The 16,170-nt window shown below is 37.5% G+C and overlaps 1 protein-coding gene and 1 long non-coding RNA gene across 2 annotated transcripts in view; one reads left to right on the forward strand and one right to left on the reverse strand.

The window, feature by feature from the left end:
* Positions 1-11,327, reverse strand: part of LOC117678265 (uncharacterized) — a 37,851-nt gene extending 26,524 nt beyond the window's left edge. The window contains exons 1-2 of the long non-coding RNA XR_004594975.3: positions 11,005-11,327; positions 9,216-9,317 (exon numbers count right to left, since the gene is read on the reverse strand). This is a non-coding gene — a long non-coding RNA (uncharacterized LOC117678265). The remainder of the gene's footprint in view (positions 1-9,215; positions 9,318-11,004) is intronic.
* A 124-nt stretch (positions 11,328-11,451) lies between these two features.
* The window catches only part of DHX36 (DEAH-box helicase 36), a 34,588-nt gene continuing 29,869 nt past the window's right edge, over positions 11,452-16,170 (forward strand). The window contains exons 1-3 of the mRNA XM_034439174.3: positions 11,452-11,926; positions 13,400-13,518; positions 15,648-15,864. Coding sequence (XP_034295065.2) covers positions 11,702-11,926; positions 13,400-13,518; positions 15,648-15,864 — 561 coding nt within the window. The 5' untranslated portion in view covers positions 11,452-11,701. The remainder of the gene's footprint in view (positions 11,927-13,399; positions 13,519-15,647; positions 15,865-16,170) is intronic.

Here is a 16,170-nt window from a genome sequence, read left to right on the forward strand (position 1 = left end):
CTTAGTTCTAAGTTGTTTCTCTCCTTGATTAGTTTCAAGCCAATGAGAGAGAAGTAATATAAAGAAACCAGCTCCATCTCTCATTCTGACCTCAAAAAGCCAGTTGGGTGTCATACCTAGAATCACAAAAATATTTTCCCTCCCTTTCCATTGGATTTACACAACCTATGCATGATTTGAAATATTGAAACCACTTCTAACTGGAATAGGACAGACAGACCCACAGACAGACACAGAAAGAAAGAAAGAAAGAAAGAAAGAAAGAAAGAAAGAAAGAAAGGAAAGAAAGAAAGAAAGAAAGAAAGAAAGAAAGAAAGAAAGAAAGAAAGAAAGATATAGACTTTTCCTAATTTAATACTTCTACCATTTGTTTTAATTTTTAATACTGGCCTAACTCCATGTGGATATAAAAGTGGAGGTGGTCAAAAGCTATTTTCCATTGGAGTATTATTACGCACACACAAATGCTGTGTGTGTTTGTACAAAGATACACAAAATTACCTGCACTTTTTAATTCTTATATTCAGTTTTTAATTTCCTAAATCTGAAATATGTCTCTCATATTTTGAAATAATTGCTCTGTGCTGCAAAAACTTTAAAGTCTTGTTGCTTGCTTTAGCACTGAGAGTTTTATCCCAGTATTTGCTGAGACACAAATTGAGTTCCAGTAGAATTATTACAAAAGTTGCCACAATGTAAGTAACCAAGAAATAATTGATTTTACAATCCATTTTTCATCTTTAATAAACATTCTACCCAAGAACATGACTTTATTTTGCTCTCCTTTTTAGTGATTTATATGTGACTGGCCATCTTTCAATCAATCATTTTATCTGTGGAAAACAATTAATTTTGTGTTTGATGTATTCATTTTCAGATTTATTCTTCTAATTGCATTATATAATCCAACACCATTTTATACCATTCAGGTTTTCTGCAAACATTGCATTGTGTACATACAAAAGTGCACACATGCTGAAATCCATAAGCAACTTACCTCTAATGAACACAAGCATACATTTAACCATCAATATATTACACAACTATGAGATCATCACATGCCCTGGTTTTATTCCCTTCTCAATGTTGAAACATTTGTCAAACGCTTAACTTTTTTGTCACTCGTTCTTTACTTCCATCATATAACACTTTTACCATATTCAACAGCCTATAGTCAACTCCATATCTCTGCAAAATATTTCGTAATCCAAGTCTGTTCACTTTATCATATGCCTCCTTTAAATCAATAAGCATATAAGCAATGGAATTTAGTTTTTCAAATCTCACATCAGTCTCGAAAGTGAGAAAGAAGTGTGGCTCCAGGCAGAAACGTCAATAAACTGGGGGCAATATTGTTCCAAAATTCATTATAGGAAAATAACTCTTCATCTTTCTTGCACTGTATGAAAATAGTGTGAAATCCAGAGACATTCTCAACAGCTTGCTGTGTCCAAAAAGCAGGGGTGAAATCCAGCAGGTTCTGACAGCTTCTGGAGAACCAGTAGTGGAAATTTTGAGCAGTTCAGAGAACCAGTAGCAGAGAACCGGCAAATACCACCTCTGGCTGGCCCCCGAGTGGGATGGGATTGGAGATTTTGCAATATCTTTCCCCCAGGAGTGGAGAGACAATGGGGGTTTTGCACTATCCTTCCCCTGGAGTGGGATGGGAATGGAGATTTTGCAGTATCCTTCCCCTTCCCCACGCCCACCAAGCCACGCCCACAGAATCGGTAGTAAAAAAATTTGGATTTCACCACTGCCAAAAAGGTATATTCTGATTTATATATATATATATATATATATATATATTAAAATATAGCTATTACAATAAGGTTTGAATTTAATTGAATTTAGATGGACACATTTTGATGCTTTACTGAAAACTTGGGAGTTCCTTCAAGTGACCTATTTCCACAAGGATCAACAGTGCATAGATTTCAAAGGAGCCATCATACACATACAGAGAATTGCTGATTAAGTCATTCTTAAACTGTCCATATTCTTGTGATTTTGATAGGAGAGATACTGATAGTTCACTGCTCTTGTTTACCAGTTCTATTTTTAATCTGCATTGAAGTCATCAGTCTGTTAGTTAAGATGATTCATTTATCTTTTCACCTTTCCTTGATTTTCATCAACTTCAAAGAGAATTTTTCAATTAGGGCATTTTGAACTGTTCAAATTATTGATTCGGAACTCCTGTCATGGTGTGTTTTGAAGTCATTGAAACTGCAAACCACAAATGTGGAGAGTGTTTTAACAATTTTAAAGAATGGGCTAAATTGAATTTTTGCAGACTGAAATGTCCTATTTTCTATTAATTTCTTGAGACTATAATGACTATACACAGAAACTTCACCATACTTCCAAGAACTTGTTATTGGTAGTTGTGCATTTATCTTGCCTTAGGTAAAACCAGTTCAGGACTCAACCTATTGTAAGGTAATGTACTGTTGTGAAAAAAACACTGTTCACCCAGGCTATAGATGGCATTCTGTTCAGTGGCCAACTGGATTCTGTTTCATTTCAATAAAATTTTGAAATAATTGAATATCATTTATCCATTAAGAGTTATTTGCATTATATTAACATTTAATTATCCCTTCCTATTGTTTGTTTATTAGAGAACATTAGAAATAGTGAATTGCTTATCATTTTTAGAAAACCAGATGGATTTAAAATTTTAAATCCTTTTAAATCTCTAATGAGTTATTCCATCCTTTTCTTCTCTGATTTTTTCCATCCCTCTGACCTTTAATAAGCTTCAGAACATAGTATTTGACATTTCTGGGCAGAAAGATGGTTGTCAAAGAGATCTTTTTGAAGGTGATTTGAAAGAAATGTGATCCAACCAAACTGCATGTGGGATTGAACAAAAAAATACAGACATTGAACAGCAGTAATTTTAGGCTACTGAGTAATACATTTTACTTCACATTGAAATTTGGGAAGTTCACTGTTCAAAACATTTTCTTCTCCGTGTCCTTTCACATCTCAATTTCTATTTAATTGGACTATAATTTAGAACATCAGTCCTTGCTAGGAAGTGCAGTAGCCCAGTGGTTTAATGACACAGGAGATGTTCCCTGCAGTTCAAGTCCTAGCACTGCGTGGCAGGGTAAACTCCTGTCACTCACCTCAACCCCTGTCCACCTAGCAGTTCAAAAGCATGTTCTATGCGAGTAGATAAATAGATACCATTTCAGTGGGCAGATGAGTTGGTGCTCCATACAGGCAGTCAAATTCCTCCCAGCTCTGAACCTTCCTGGTTGCAATGCCCATTGGCAAGCCAGCTCCAGGGAAGGGAGGTGGCTTTGTATGACACTGCAGGAAGAGCAGCTTGTCTTTTTTTTCTTGTGCGAAATCAGGTTGCCTTCCTGTGATGTAGCTTGGGAAGCATGCGAGCGTGCCCTACATCAGAGCTGATAATTGGCAGCCAAACTACTACTCTGCATTGTGGTCTCTTGGCTAATGTAACAATGCCATATGCTAATAATAATAATATTCCTGGGTTGCTCTGAATCCATCTTCATTGTCAGCAAAGGGCAGCAAATCTATTATTCCAGGTGTTTACCTGTGAAACTATCTGACAAAGCTTCATTTTTTAAAAAAAATGGTTGCCTGAGGCACTGAGCAACATGATTCTTCTCTCTTTTCTATTTCAATGACTTCTTTGCTTTTATTATTTCCATGTGTAGAAGGTAATTGGACTGACTTCAATGTTGGCAATAGGACTTGACGTCTGGCTCAACTATGGCCATTAATCTACTTTAGGGAATTCAGGTTACGCTTGACAGCACACACAGCTCTGTCATTGCTGCATCTGCTCTTTGAAATGATAGCCTATTGTATTTAATGATTAAGCAGTAGGTGCAGCATTCTCACAAATATTTTAACAAATAATGTGTGTTGAAATGATCCTGTATCTATCTGCTCAGCTTTGGAGGAAAAAAAAAAGGAAAAAGTGTACGTCAAACCAAAACAGTGTGAATGATAGTGTATTCAATCTAATTTAATGGGGTTTCCTTCCATGTAGATACATGTTAAGGATCAGAGCACAAATACATTAACTGAGAGTTGTGTGTAGCTTGCATCCCAGTATAATATGGAGTATTAGTTTAAAAACATTAAGTAGGCCCTCAAGGCAGTTGACAACAAAATACATATATAACATATATAACAGGAACATTATAATTAAAACTTAAAACTAGCACCAGTTAAAAAATATTCACAGTATCTATTAGATTAAATTGTTTGTTTCTTGCTTTGAAGAATATTTCAAAAATATGTCTATTAGTCTTCTAAATCAGTCACTAATTCCTAAGTGTAAATTACTCCAATGTCTCTAATAGCTTTTGTTGTTGTGCTAATGGATTGTTTCCAAGGATTCATAGCATTTAGTAGACTAATGAATATAGTGAACATAGTATTACTGCAGTGATAAGTGGCTGTAAAGCTTTTTGTTTTCTTGCCATACCATTTCTTATGTTTGACAATGCTCTGAGGGCAAAGAATAAATGAGTAAGTCACATTTTTCAATTTTCATTTTCAACCCTATTTAGCAATGTCTTATCCATCCGTTCTTAACACACTCATCTTAGTACTTATGTGAGTCTTGTCTACTTTGCAAGACTGTAAGAAGGAACTGTGTGTAACCAAACTCTTGTTAATAAGTGTGAATAAGCCATTATAAAAAGAATTTTCTTCACACTTGACATAAGATACAACACTTTTTAATGGGATTGCTCACAGATGCAGCACCAGAAGAGAGATGATCTTTACCTGTATCTGTATATGCCAACATTTGCAGATCATCCTCATCCTCATCATATCATCTTGTTCCTTTTTCTACTTTTACATAAATTACATATGCAGTTAAGCCAGAGCTGGATACATTTTTCAACCCAGCTGAGCCAACACAAATGCCATGAATACATAATCCTAAATTAATGGAAGAATGCAAATATTAAATATTAATATTACTAATAACGACAATACTGTTTTACCTTCAAATACATAATTCGCTTTTGCAAAAAGTATTGAATGCAAACTAACAACCACATAATCATAACATGCCTAAAATTCAATTGCATTTCAAATTCAGGCACTACATTTCATGGTTTGCTGCCTTAGACCCATTCCAATGGGTCATTGTACTTTCAAAATGAGGTTTCATATTATTACTAACAGCCTTTTCTGAATAATCAGCAACCGCAGTGTCCCTAATCAGTTAAAAGAGTTTTAAGAAAATGAACATTGCTATTGAAATTTAATTTCATTCCTATAGCTGCTATGTCACTATGAATGCAATCCAACATTTGAGGTTAAAGCAGATTTTAATAAAAAATTCCCACATGTCTTTGTGGGAATTATCTTGATAAAGACAAAAATATAATTCAAATCTGACGCTTTGACCATGGTGAAATCATCCCCTAGTTTGGATAACATTTACTATCATGGACCTCTGGAAGGTGGAAGGATTGATTAGCATGGTCCACCCTATACAATATTATGAATCCAGAGAATTTGTATGGATTTTCCAGTATCCTAGCAGATACTGATCAGATGCTTGATTTTATTGATTCCTTCTACTATTGGATTCTGATGTATTTCTTGGTTTAATGGGGAACTCTAAGAGATATAGTGGCAGAAACAATGCTGGGAACATTAAAGGAAGTTGACAAACTGTAAACGTGATGAAACATAAGACAAACTCATATTTGAGCCTACCCTATTGGGTAAAGACAGTGAAATGTTAACACTCTTGACATTATTGTCTAGTGCTATCTGGTGGGCCTCTTTACAGCAGTTGAATCACACTAAAGAAAAATAGAGAAGCCACTTCGTGGCCACTGTGATACATTTGCACTTTTTGTGATCTTAGTCACTCAAATTTACCAGAAACTTGACTCCTCATGGGCAGGAATGAAATGGTATAGAATGGTGACTTGCAGTTAGCTAGGATTCATTTCAGCTTGTGTATATGCTCTTTGGCATGTACTCTGTTCTCTATAGTTTACAGCTCATATGAGGACCCAGATTGTTGGGGGCAATAGGCAATAGGCAATAGGCTGACTCTGTATACTGCTTAGAGAAGGCACTGTGAAGCAGTATATAAATCTAAGTGCTACTGCTAGAGAACCAGTAGCAGAAATTTTAAGTAGTTAGGAGAACCGGTAGTAAAAATTCTGACTGGCCCCGCCCCTATTTATTCTCTGCCTCCCAAGTCCCAGCTGATTGGGAGGAAATGGGGATTTTGCAGTAGCCTTCCCCTGGATTGGGGATGGAATGGAGATTTTACAGTATCCTTCCCATGGAGTGGGGTGGGAATGGGGATTTTGCTGTATCCTTCCCCTGCCATGCCCACCAAGCCATGCCATGAAGCCATGCCACGCCCACGAAGCCACACCCTCAGAACTAGTAGTAAAAATTTTTGAAACCCATCACTGACTCTGCTCCTTTCTCAGAGAATGAATCCAATAGGTGGAACTGCGGGTAGGGGGAGGGAAGACAAGTCTAGTTTAACAAATCTTCCTTTGTAGATTTGTGCATTTTTCTTGTTACATTTAATATCTACATGGCCCTGCTGGGAAAGGTTCAGTTCAGGGTGAGATATCATCAGGGGGTTGATGAATACTCAACCATGCATCACTGCCCCTTGTACGCCAGAGATGTCACAGAATTCTTGACCTATTGTGGAGGTTATGGCCTGAATGAGGCAAAGCTTTTACCTTAAAAATAAGCAGTTGCCATTTTCCAAATATTATCTGATTCTTTGCTCATTATAAATCAGAGAGTGGCACTATCCTTGAGGTAACACTCTACAACAGGGATCCCCAACCCCTGGCCCATGGACTGGTATCAATCCATGGCATGCCAGGAACTACACAAACAAATGAAGCCCCATCTGTGGGATACAGGCAGAACATGAAACCATGCCCTCTCTGGTCTATGGAAAAACCTTCTCCACAGAACTGGTCTCCCTGGTGCTCAAAAGGTTGGGAGCCATTGGTCTACAATACAGGTGTCTACCAAGTGGCTCTTGTAAGAATAGGTGAAGGCCATACCAAGTGGACCTATGTGGAATGACCAAGTAATGGTAACTCATGCCCTTGTTACGACTAGGAATGATTAATGAACTGTGCTCCATGTGGGGCAATCTTTGAATACTAGCCTAGAATTGCAAGTGGTACAGAATGCAGTTACTCATATGCTGATGAGTAAAAGCCACTTCAACCATGTGACACATGTATTGCAGCCATTATGCTGGCTTCCGATAGGCTCCCAGGAACAAGTTTTACCAACATAGCTTTGCACCTAGATAATTGAAGGATCATGTTCTCGATACAGAATCCTTCCATTACGCTTATCCCAGCTGGATGTGTTGACAATTAGTATATGAGAGGTCAGATCAGGACTCGAGGTGGTATTTTGTATGAAGACACCAAACTTATGGAATACCCTTAACAATGGAGAGTAGAGTGGTACCAGCTTGAATTTTTTCAGTAGTTAAAATTGAGCTATTCTGCATGACCTTTGAGAGGTAGTGTCATTTAATAAAGGTGGGCGCCTTTGATTATGAGATTTGAAATGGATATTGTTTTAATTGTTATTCTGTTATTTATTCTGGTTTTAATATATGTTGTTTTATAGCTCTGTTGTGTTTTATCTCTGTAAATCACTATGAGTCACAAAATTTAGCAGTATATTAATTTAATAAATAATCAAATAATCACAGATCAGTGTCAAGCCATTTCATTCAATTACTGGGATGGAAATGGTGGTGGTGTGGAAGTACCCTTTAAATTTTTCCAGAGGCTTACATTGATCTTCTTGTAGAATGCCCCATCTACTGGTCATATGAACACTTCCAAATCTATCTCACATAAAATGATAATATATGTCCCTACAAAAAATGTCCTGATTTGCAAATGTCCTGAGACAAAATCCAGATCTGAAGTGTGACCCTCTGGTTCTTGTTAACCTTCAGTAACCTTGGATAGGTTTATGGCTGACCTGAAAGCCACAAACTCCTGAGATCATCTGGCAATAAATGGAAGCCCCAAGGATAGGCTTTCCAAAACCACCCCAGCAATAGAATTCAGCAGGTCAGACAGTGCTCTTAATGTACAGCAGCAAGGGTGAAATATTAGCAACAATCCCAAATGTTTCCTCAGACTCAGCATCAATCTGAGAGCCTCACATGCAGTTATTTACTGAGAAAAACGTAGAAGTGTCCAGTCTTAGAAGTGAATTCTGCTGTGGGAACCATTTTACATTTCAAGGGAACTTCAAGGGGTGCTTAGTTTGAAGTATAATGAAACATCCCTTTAATGGTTTGTGTAAACCTGGCAAGAACCTTTTATGAGAACATATATGAATCTGTGGATCTTATACATACAAAAGACTTTTTTTGATTTTCTGCACCCATAACAATTTTATACTGGAAAATCAGAATGTGGAGATGAATCCCCAAATCCTATTGGAAATGAATGAGTTCAGGTGGTAAGAATTTTTTTTTAAAGTTGTTCTGCATTGTTTCCCCCATGAAAAAAGCTTAGATAACTGAAATAATTTAATACAGTCATAGCAAACAGCAGAGCAAAAACTAGACTATTCCTGTTCATGGTTATTATTTGCAAAACTGTAATTTCCCGTTCCTAAATGAGGCTGATGGGTGCTGTGAAAAGAAAAACTGGTAAACAGCATGATGAGAAACTGCAAGAAGCAAAATATGACTTTAATCTGGATAAGTCAGAATTTTAAGTTCTTCCAATTTTCTCTATTTAACATGGATTTTTGTGGGAAGTTAACAGGAAGCAGCAGCAGAAAAACAAGTAAGATTAAAAATACAAGACAGAATTTTATTAAAAAATAAAATTCTGTGGGTAAGAATTAATAGAAAGTATATAAAATATTTTAAGTCCTCACCTCAATTTCTAAATTATTATATCCTTTTAAATATGTTTATATTGTGTGAAGATTAGATCTGCAAAGATCCTTCAAAAAACTTGTTCTAGATGTAGTTCCTAAAAATCTTTATTGTTATTGCTATTTTAGTAGCAGGCATAAACATAATAAACATTAGTTGCCCAGAATCACCTGGCTGAGTTGGGCAGCCATAGAAATTGAATTAATAAATAAATAATTTAAGGGTAACATATTTTAGACTGCTGACTAGTACTGTAGGGACCTTTGACTTTTTTTTCTGATACCTGTTATTATCCTGATCCTTAATTTCCTTTGGGGAATTGGGGACTCTACCACATCTGTCAGCAATAGAGAAGTAGGTACACAAAATGGTAGGAAAATAAATTCTGAAATATGAATTAGAAGAAGACAAGAAACAGCACTTAACACAAGCAGAATTAATAGTGCTCATCATGTCCCATAGCAAAAGGTACATTAATTGCCATTAAAGCTGAAAATGTTCAGTAATTATTTCAGAAAACACTCAGGCTTCTGATTTTAGTATTATACAGAACTGTAATTAAAATATCTGCTTGAATACTCATCTTTTCCAAACATCTTGTACATCATAAGTTAGTTTCAGAATATTTGACAGTTAATAATAAATTAGTACTTACGTTCAGTACAGATGCAGACTCAAAGTGAAATTTATTATAGCTGCAGACTCAAAATAAAATGTATTATATGGAAATAAATTATCTTAACCAATTATTATGTTGATTTATTCTTATTTGGTGTAATTGAAAAATCAACTACAGAATCTACTGTTTTTCTCACTATGGTTCACTAAATATTTACTGGACACCCAGTGAACCAGTTTGGTGTAGTGGTTAAGGTACCAAGCTAGAAACAGGGAGATTATGACTTCTAGTCCCACTTTAGCACAAAGTAGCTGGATGACTTTGGATCAGTCATTCTCTCTCAGCCCTCAGAAGGCGGCAATGGAAAACCACTTGCCAAGAAAACTACAGGAATAGTACCAGAAGTCAACACTGACTCGAAAGGACAAACAAACGAAAATCAGCACCTTATCCAAAGCCACATTTCTAATAATAAAGCATTCTGAGCTCTGTGCCTGAAGGGATGAATGCCAGTTTCGCATTCCCTCACATTATTTTTATCTTATTTCAGTTTTATAACAACTGGTTTAATAAAGTGCATAACCAAATGTCTATGGAGATTCTCAGTCATCCAGGTCATGGTTGACTCAAAGATGCTTTTTCAAGAAGCAACTGGACTTTCTTGTTTTTCTTTGAAGACGTTTCGCTTCTCATCCAAGAACCTACATGTGTTCAAAGAAAAACAAGAAAGTCCAGTTGCCTCTTAAAAAAAGCACCTTTGGGACAACTGGTTTAATATTTGAGAACAGCTGCTTCAAAGTGTCATCCACATACATTTGCACATACATGCCTGACTACTTTATTCATACCTTTCATAACCTTCTGTCAGAAAATCAATATCTGAGTGAACATGTTTACATCAGACACTGAAAAATGTAAGATGGTTAAGATTCTGCACATATGCTTGACTGTAATCAGCAGACATCTTTTTCTTGGTTCTGCTAATCAAAATTCAAAATCACTACACGGTACGTGAAGTGGAAATAAGTCTAATTGTATTAGCATAGGCATTACAATGTAATTTTCATAAATAAGAGTTTGCCTTGATTTATACCTACTTCCACTGAACCTTCTTTATCCACTGACTTGACTAGAATGATAGGTTTAGTATGAACTACTACACCTATTAAATTGCAGCAATTACATCATGGCCTGCCATTTGAGACTGCTGTCTACTAGGAGCAGTGACTGTGCAACTCTTATGTAATTGTCACATAATCCTGGGGTAAGATTGTCTATTTCGAAAAGTTGCAGACCAGGATTTTATAAACTACGGAAGTATAACTGAAGTATAATTTAAAACGGGACCTGAAAGACTGCACAACCTTATTGCATGTTGAAAATATATTGTGGGCTGCTCAAATTCGACTGTTAGACTTTCCAATTGGCAGAATGCTGATTTATAATCACTTACAAAAAGCCGATGAAACCCAAAATGATATCTGCAAGCCTTCATCCCTTTTTCCTATGGAGGTGCACTGCATACCAAAGCTTTTCCCCGTCGATTCGCGTCTAGGATGCATCGCTGCGATTTCTTGGTAGTCTCACATCGACCCCACAGCCCTGAATAATTTGGCAAAATGCTGCCGCTTGTTAAACCGGTGAGAATGACCACTTAATAAAAGGTTGCGATTGTAACTACAATGCACCACTCTGGGTGAGGCTGGAGTCCAAAAACACCTTTCGCTGTTAAGTTGAAAATTGGTCACCAAAGATTCAAACACACAAAGAACACTTTTTGGTGAACAACCGCCCCCCCCCACACCACCACACCGTTGCTGAGCAACTCCGACCGCCGCTCGAGGGCAGCAATGCCTCTAGCATCGCGGATAATGCAGCCGCGTTCTAAATTCTAAAGACGCGCTGGGCTGGGGAATTCTGGGAACTGAAGTCCACGCATCTTAACGTTCCGGAGGTTCAGAAACGCTGTTCTTTTCACGCCCACTTAGCGGCGTTTGCGCCTGCGCGCCAGCCTTCGCTTTCCGAACGGAAGTTAATAATCCTGTGTCAGACCGGCTTGAATCGGTGGCCGGTTCTGTTTCCGGAGGTCATCGCATCCGCCGACTGAGAAGAGGGTCTTACGAACCGCGCTTGTGTGACACGGCTTTACGATGAGCTATGAGAACCGCCGGGCTTGGGGCCGCAGGGACGGGCCCCGCGCTTCACAGTCGTCGTCCTCTTCTTCTTCTTCTTCCAGCGGTGGCGGAGGGGGCGCCGGCGGCGGCAGAGGGGGCGCCAACCGCGGCCGACCTCCTCCTCACCTGAAGGGCCGCGAGATTGGCTTATGGTACGCACGGAGACAAGGCGAGAGAAGCAAAGAGGCCGAGAGGCAGCAGGTGGGTGATGGAAAAAGAAGAGAAGGAGCGGAAGAGCTCAGTTCTCCTCAGTTTGCGATGCGGGATATATAGGCCTTCGCCTCAATCAAGGCCGTTTCTCTCGGTAGACTGCGGAGCCTTGGAAGTACGGCGAGGAGTTCGGCTGAGGGGCAGGGAATTGCTGCTGTAGAAACGACGGTGAAGTATGCCTTGAACGTGGGGGACTCTTCAATTTATCTCTGGGCTTTGAGGTTCTCATATTCTTTGAAAACGGAAGGAAAAAAAAACTGTTATCTGTTTTCATGAATAGTGGAATACCTACATCAAATAACATTTTTGTGATTATTAGAGCACAAGTTTATTAGAATCCTAGACTAACATAGTTGTGGGTGTGTAGATAGACAGATAAGACAGACAGGCAGACAGAGGTAGAAGTTCATTATTTGTCATTTTTCCTAAGCAAAAGAAACTTCAATTATTACCTTTGAACCTCTCTGTCCCAGCTCTTTGATAAATTGGATTATTCTCTCCTTTTACTTTAGTTTACTTTATTGTCATTGCGCCTCGTAATGTAAATCTCTCTTTTAGGAGATCCTTCTTTGTGCACCGTATCAAGTTGAACATAGTAAAACAAATGTGCTTGTATGATGATATTGTCATGCAGTTTTAGTTTGTGGTTCATTCATCATGTGGAATTAACTCTTCAACTCCTTTTTGTTTGATGTCTTTGTTAATCTGTGGTATTTGTCACATTGTTATACAATTGCATTGTTTTTAGTATGCCACTCAGACACTTCTAGCATACCGTGTTTCCCTGAAAATAAGACCCTGTCTTATATTTTTTTTGAACCCTGAAATAAGCTCTTGGCCTTATTTTCGGGGAGGTCTTATTATTTTGGGGTGCGTGGAGCAAGATGGGCCTCCTCTTACCATCTTACCTGATTTCCAGCTCTGCATTTAAATATTTTTGAGGAGGGCTTATTTTCAGGGGGAGGCTTATTTTAGCGTATGCGCTCAAGAGCCGGATTGGTCTTATTATCAGGGGATGTCTTATTTTCAGGGAAACAGGGTACATCTTACAAAATGTAAGTAATTGTATGAACTAATTGCTATAGCAGTTCCTAGCAGTTCGCACATGTTATGTCTTTCTTATCTAAGTCCACCTTCAGAACCTGAAAACTTTTCATTGGCCTTTTAGAGGTTCTGCTATTCTCTTCCACATTAGTAATTAGAAATTCTTCTTTTCCTGCTCACTGTCATTGCCCATCTGAATTTGGGAGCACATAATGTAATGATTTATAGAGGAACAAAGATACTTATAAGAATGGTCCTGTTTCTTTTCACTCTCTCTGCCACATCCTCTGTCCACTTTGACATCCTCTAGCCACATCCTATTGACACTTTGGATAACATTGGTAAGTGAGACAGTTAAATCCGAAATAATATTAAATACTGCATGTTACATGTTTAATAAGATACATTTCATTTACACAGAGAGCTGTGGTACATATGGATGAGCGCAGAGAAGAACAGATTGTACAACTACTGAATACTGTCCAGAACAAAAATGAAAAAGAGCAAGAAGCTATGTCTTGGTGGTCTGATGAAGAAGGGTAATAAGAACATTCAATCTTTTTTGTTTTAGACAAAGTTACTTTATTTTTCAGTAGGAATTAGAAGCCAAGCAAGGACAGCTTAAGAATGGTAAAATAAGTAGTACAGTCTGATCTGATTTCATGTCCTGACTGCAATTTAAAAATATAAGTTTTGAGATCATTTGGTTCAATCCCCTTCCTGGTGTATCAGTTTACTACTATCCCCAACAGGTGGCCTTTCTAGGTTCAGTTAAACAACTCCAGTGAAAGGAGAGTGGACCATCACCTAAGACAGTATGTTCTAGTATTAAATAGTTCTCACTGTTAGTGTTTTTCTCCCACCCTGATGTATTTTTTTTTTTTAATTTTGATTTATATGCCGCCCTTCTCCGGAGACTCAGGGCGGCTTACGTTAAGCAATAGCCTTCATTCTTTTGTATATTTTATACAAAGTCAGCTTATTGCCCCCACAAACTGGGTCCTCATTTCACCTACCTTAGAAAGGATGGAAGGCTGAGTCAACCTTGAGCCTTGGAGAGATTCGAACCAGCAGAAATTGCAGGCAGCTGTGTTAATAACAGGGTGCACTAAACCACTGTACTATCAAGGCTCTTGATATGATCAAACCTACTTTCTTGTCATTTATACCTTTGTTTCTTACCTGTCTTCTGCATTAAATCTAAATGGAACTGCCTGTCTTTTCCATGACAGCCCTCCAAATACTTGAACACAGCTGTCATATTCTCTTTCCAGACTAAGCATAGCCGATACCTCCAACTGTTCCTTTTAATCTTTTCCTTCCAGCCTTTTATCATCTTGGTTGCTCTCCTGTGACATCTCCAGTCTGTCATTAAGCTTCCTAAAATGCAGTGCCAAAATGAAGTAATATTTTTGGCTCAGTCAAATACTATTAATTTCTTGTAGGACATTGAGTCAAATACTTTATTATAGGCAGGATCCACTAAGTCCTTCACACCATTGGTCAAGTAAATAGATCATTTTATCAAAAATGAAGATTTGAGTTTTTGGGCATGATTTATTCTTAACAAATCTTCTTTCCTTTATGCTGGCTGATTAATGTTTGATCCACTATATGCCACAGATTGATCATGTTGTAGTCAAAGTCTTGACCAATATTTCTCCTATCCTCTGGCAATATTTCTGTCTTCTCTGCTTTCCATTGTCCATGCTACCTGAAACCAGTTCTAGTTGAATCTGCATGGGGGGGGGGGGAGGAGTGGAATGAAGTGTATGTAATGTAGTATACATACAGGTAATCCTTGTTTAACAACCACAACTGGAACTGGTAACTCTGTTTTTGAAGCAAAGTGAATGCTAAATAAAACTGTAACTGCTTATGAACTTCACCATTCCTTTGCTCTACAGACCCGTGAAGGTTGTAAATGTGAGGAATGGTCATACACTTAGTTTTTCATCGCTGTCATAATTGCAAATGATCGGTAAGCAAGGCAGTCGCTAAATGAAGACTGCACACACACAGATAAACACACACACTTGTTTATTTGCTGTTGTGAAGCATATAACAGACCTTTTTAGTTTGAGACATTGTCCATAGGCATTATCAGACAGAAAAATTAAGTGAACTTTTGGTATTTATGAATGAACGTATTAACATATTAAATTGTCTTTTCAAAATGAATTACTGTAAATTATATGATAACTCTAGTCCTGTGAATAACTAACATGCTGAAGTTTGATTGCTTATGATGATGATGAATGTCCTTTACTGTCATATTCTAAATACCATTCCCAACACTTTCTCTGAATTTGTCTCCATTGACAATATATTGTTTTTGTATTTGTATTAACTACTCAACAGCCCACTGAGGTCAGAGAGATAAGTGCACAGGAGCCAGATGTTATTATACCTTACACATATAATTAAAGTTTTAGGCTGCAGCTTATTTAAGACAGTCCTGTGATTTAAGCAGAGGGACAATGCCAGATTAATACAGGTGAAAACAAAGTACAGTTAAAATCTGATTCTGCAAGATTCATTGAAATTAATAGCACCTACTTAATTGTAGATGAGCAAATAGTTATAGATCAGACTTTTATGATTAAATATACATTTCAATAACATGCACTTTTTCACAGTAGGAATACTTGCAATTATTCCTTTCCAGGTATACAAACGAGGTTCCTACTAAAACAAAGCCTGTGGTGGAAAATCCTGTTGTGGAGAAGGCTCCTGAAAAGAAAAGGCCAGCACTGGAAAAATCATTTCTGGTTCAAGATTCAGATTATCTCTTACAAGAAAATATGCCCGATAGTGACTTAGATGAACAATTTAAAGAAGAACTGAGAAAGAAAAAGTCTGATTCAAGATATATTGAGATGCAGGTACTGAGATTTTCTGAATGGCAGGATACTATAATTCAATAGAGCATGAGGTATCAATCTTACAAATCTAGAATCAGACTTAATTTCTAATTAAGAAATAATTCTGATATGTATAGAATTATAGTAGACATTTTTCCCTTCAGTCAAGAATGCTCAGCTATTGAAGTTTCATACTTTCTGAAATCCTGTTGGCAATGGAATGCTGAGATGGAAGTGAGGGAGAAAAGTAGTTTATTTATCTCTACTTGGAGTTAATAATTTTCATAGGGTTAAGGTCTAGGAATAATGAAAATAAATTGGCAGTTT

Source organism: Pantherophis guttatus, chromosome 6, assembly GCF_059756535.1.
Source record: "Pantherophis guttatus breed Tessera chromosome 6, ASM5975653v1, whole genome shotgun sequence".
Taxonomy (NCBI): domain Eukaryota; kingdom Metazoa; phylum Chordata; class Lepidosauria; order Squamata; family Colubridae; genus Pantherophis; species Pantherophis guttatus.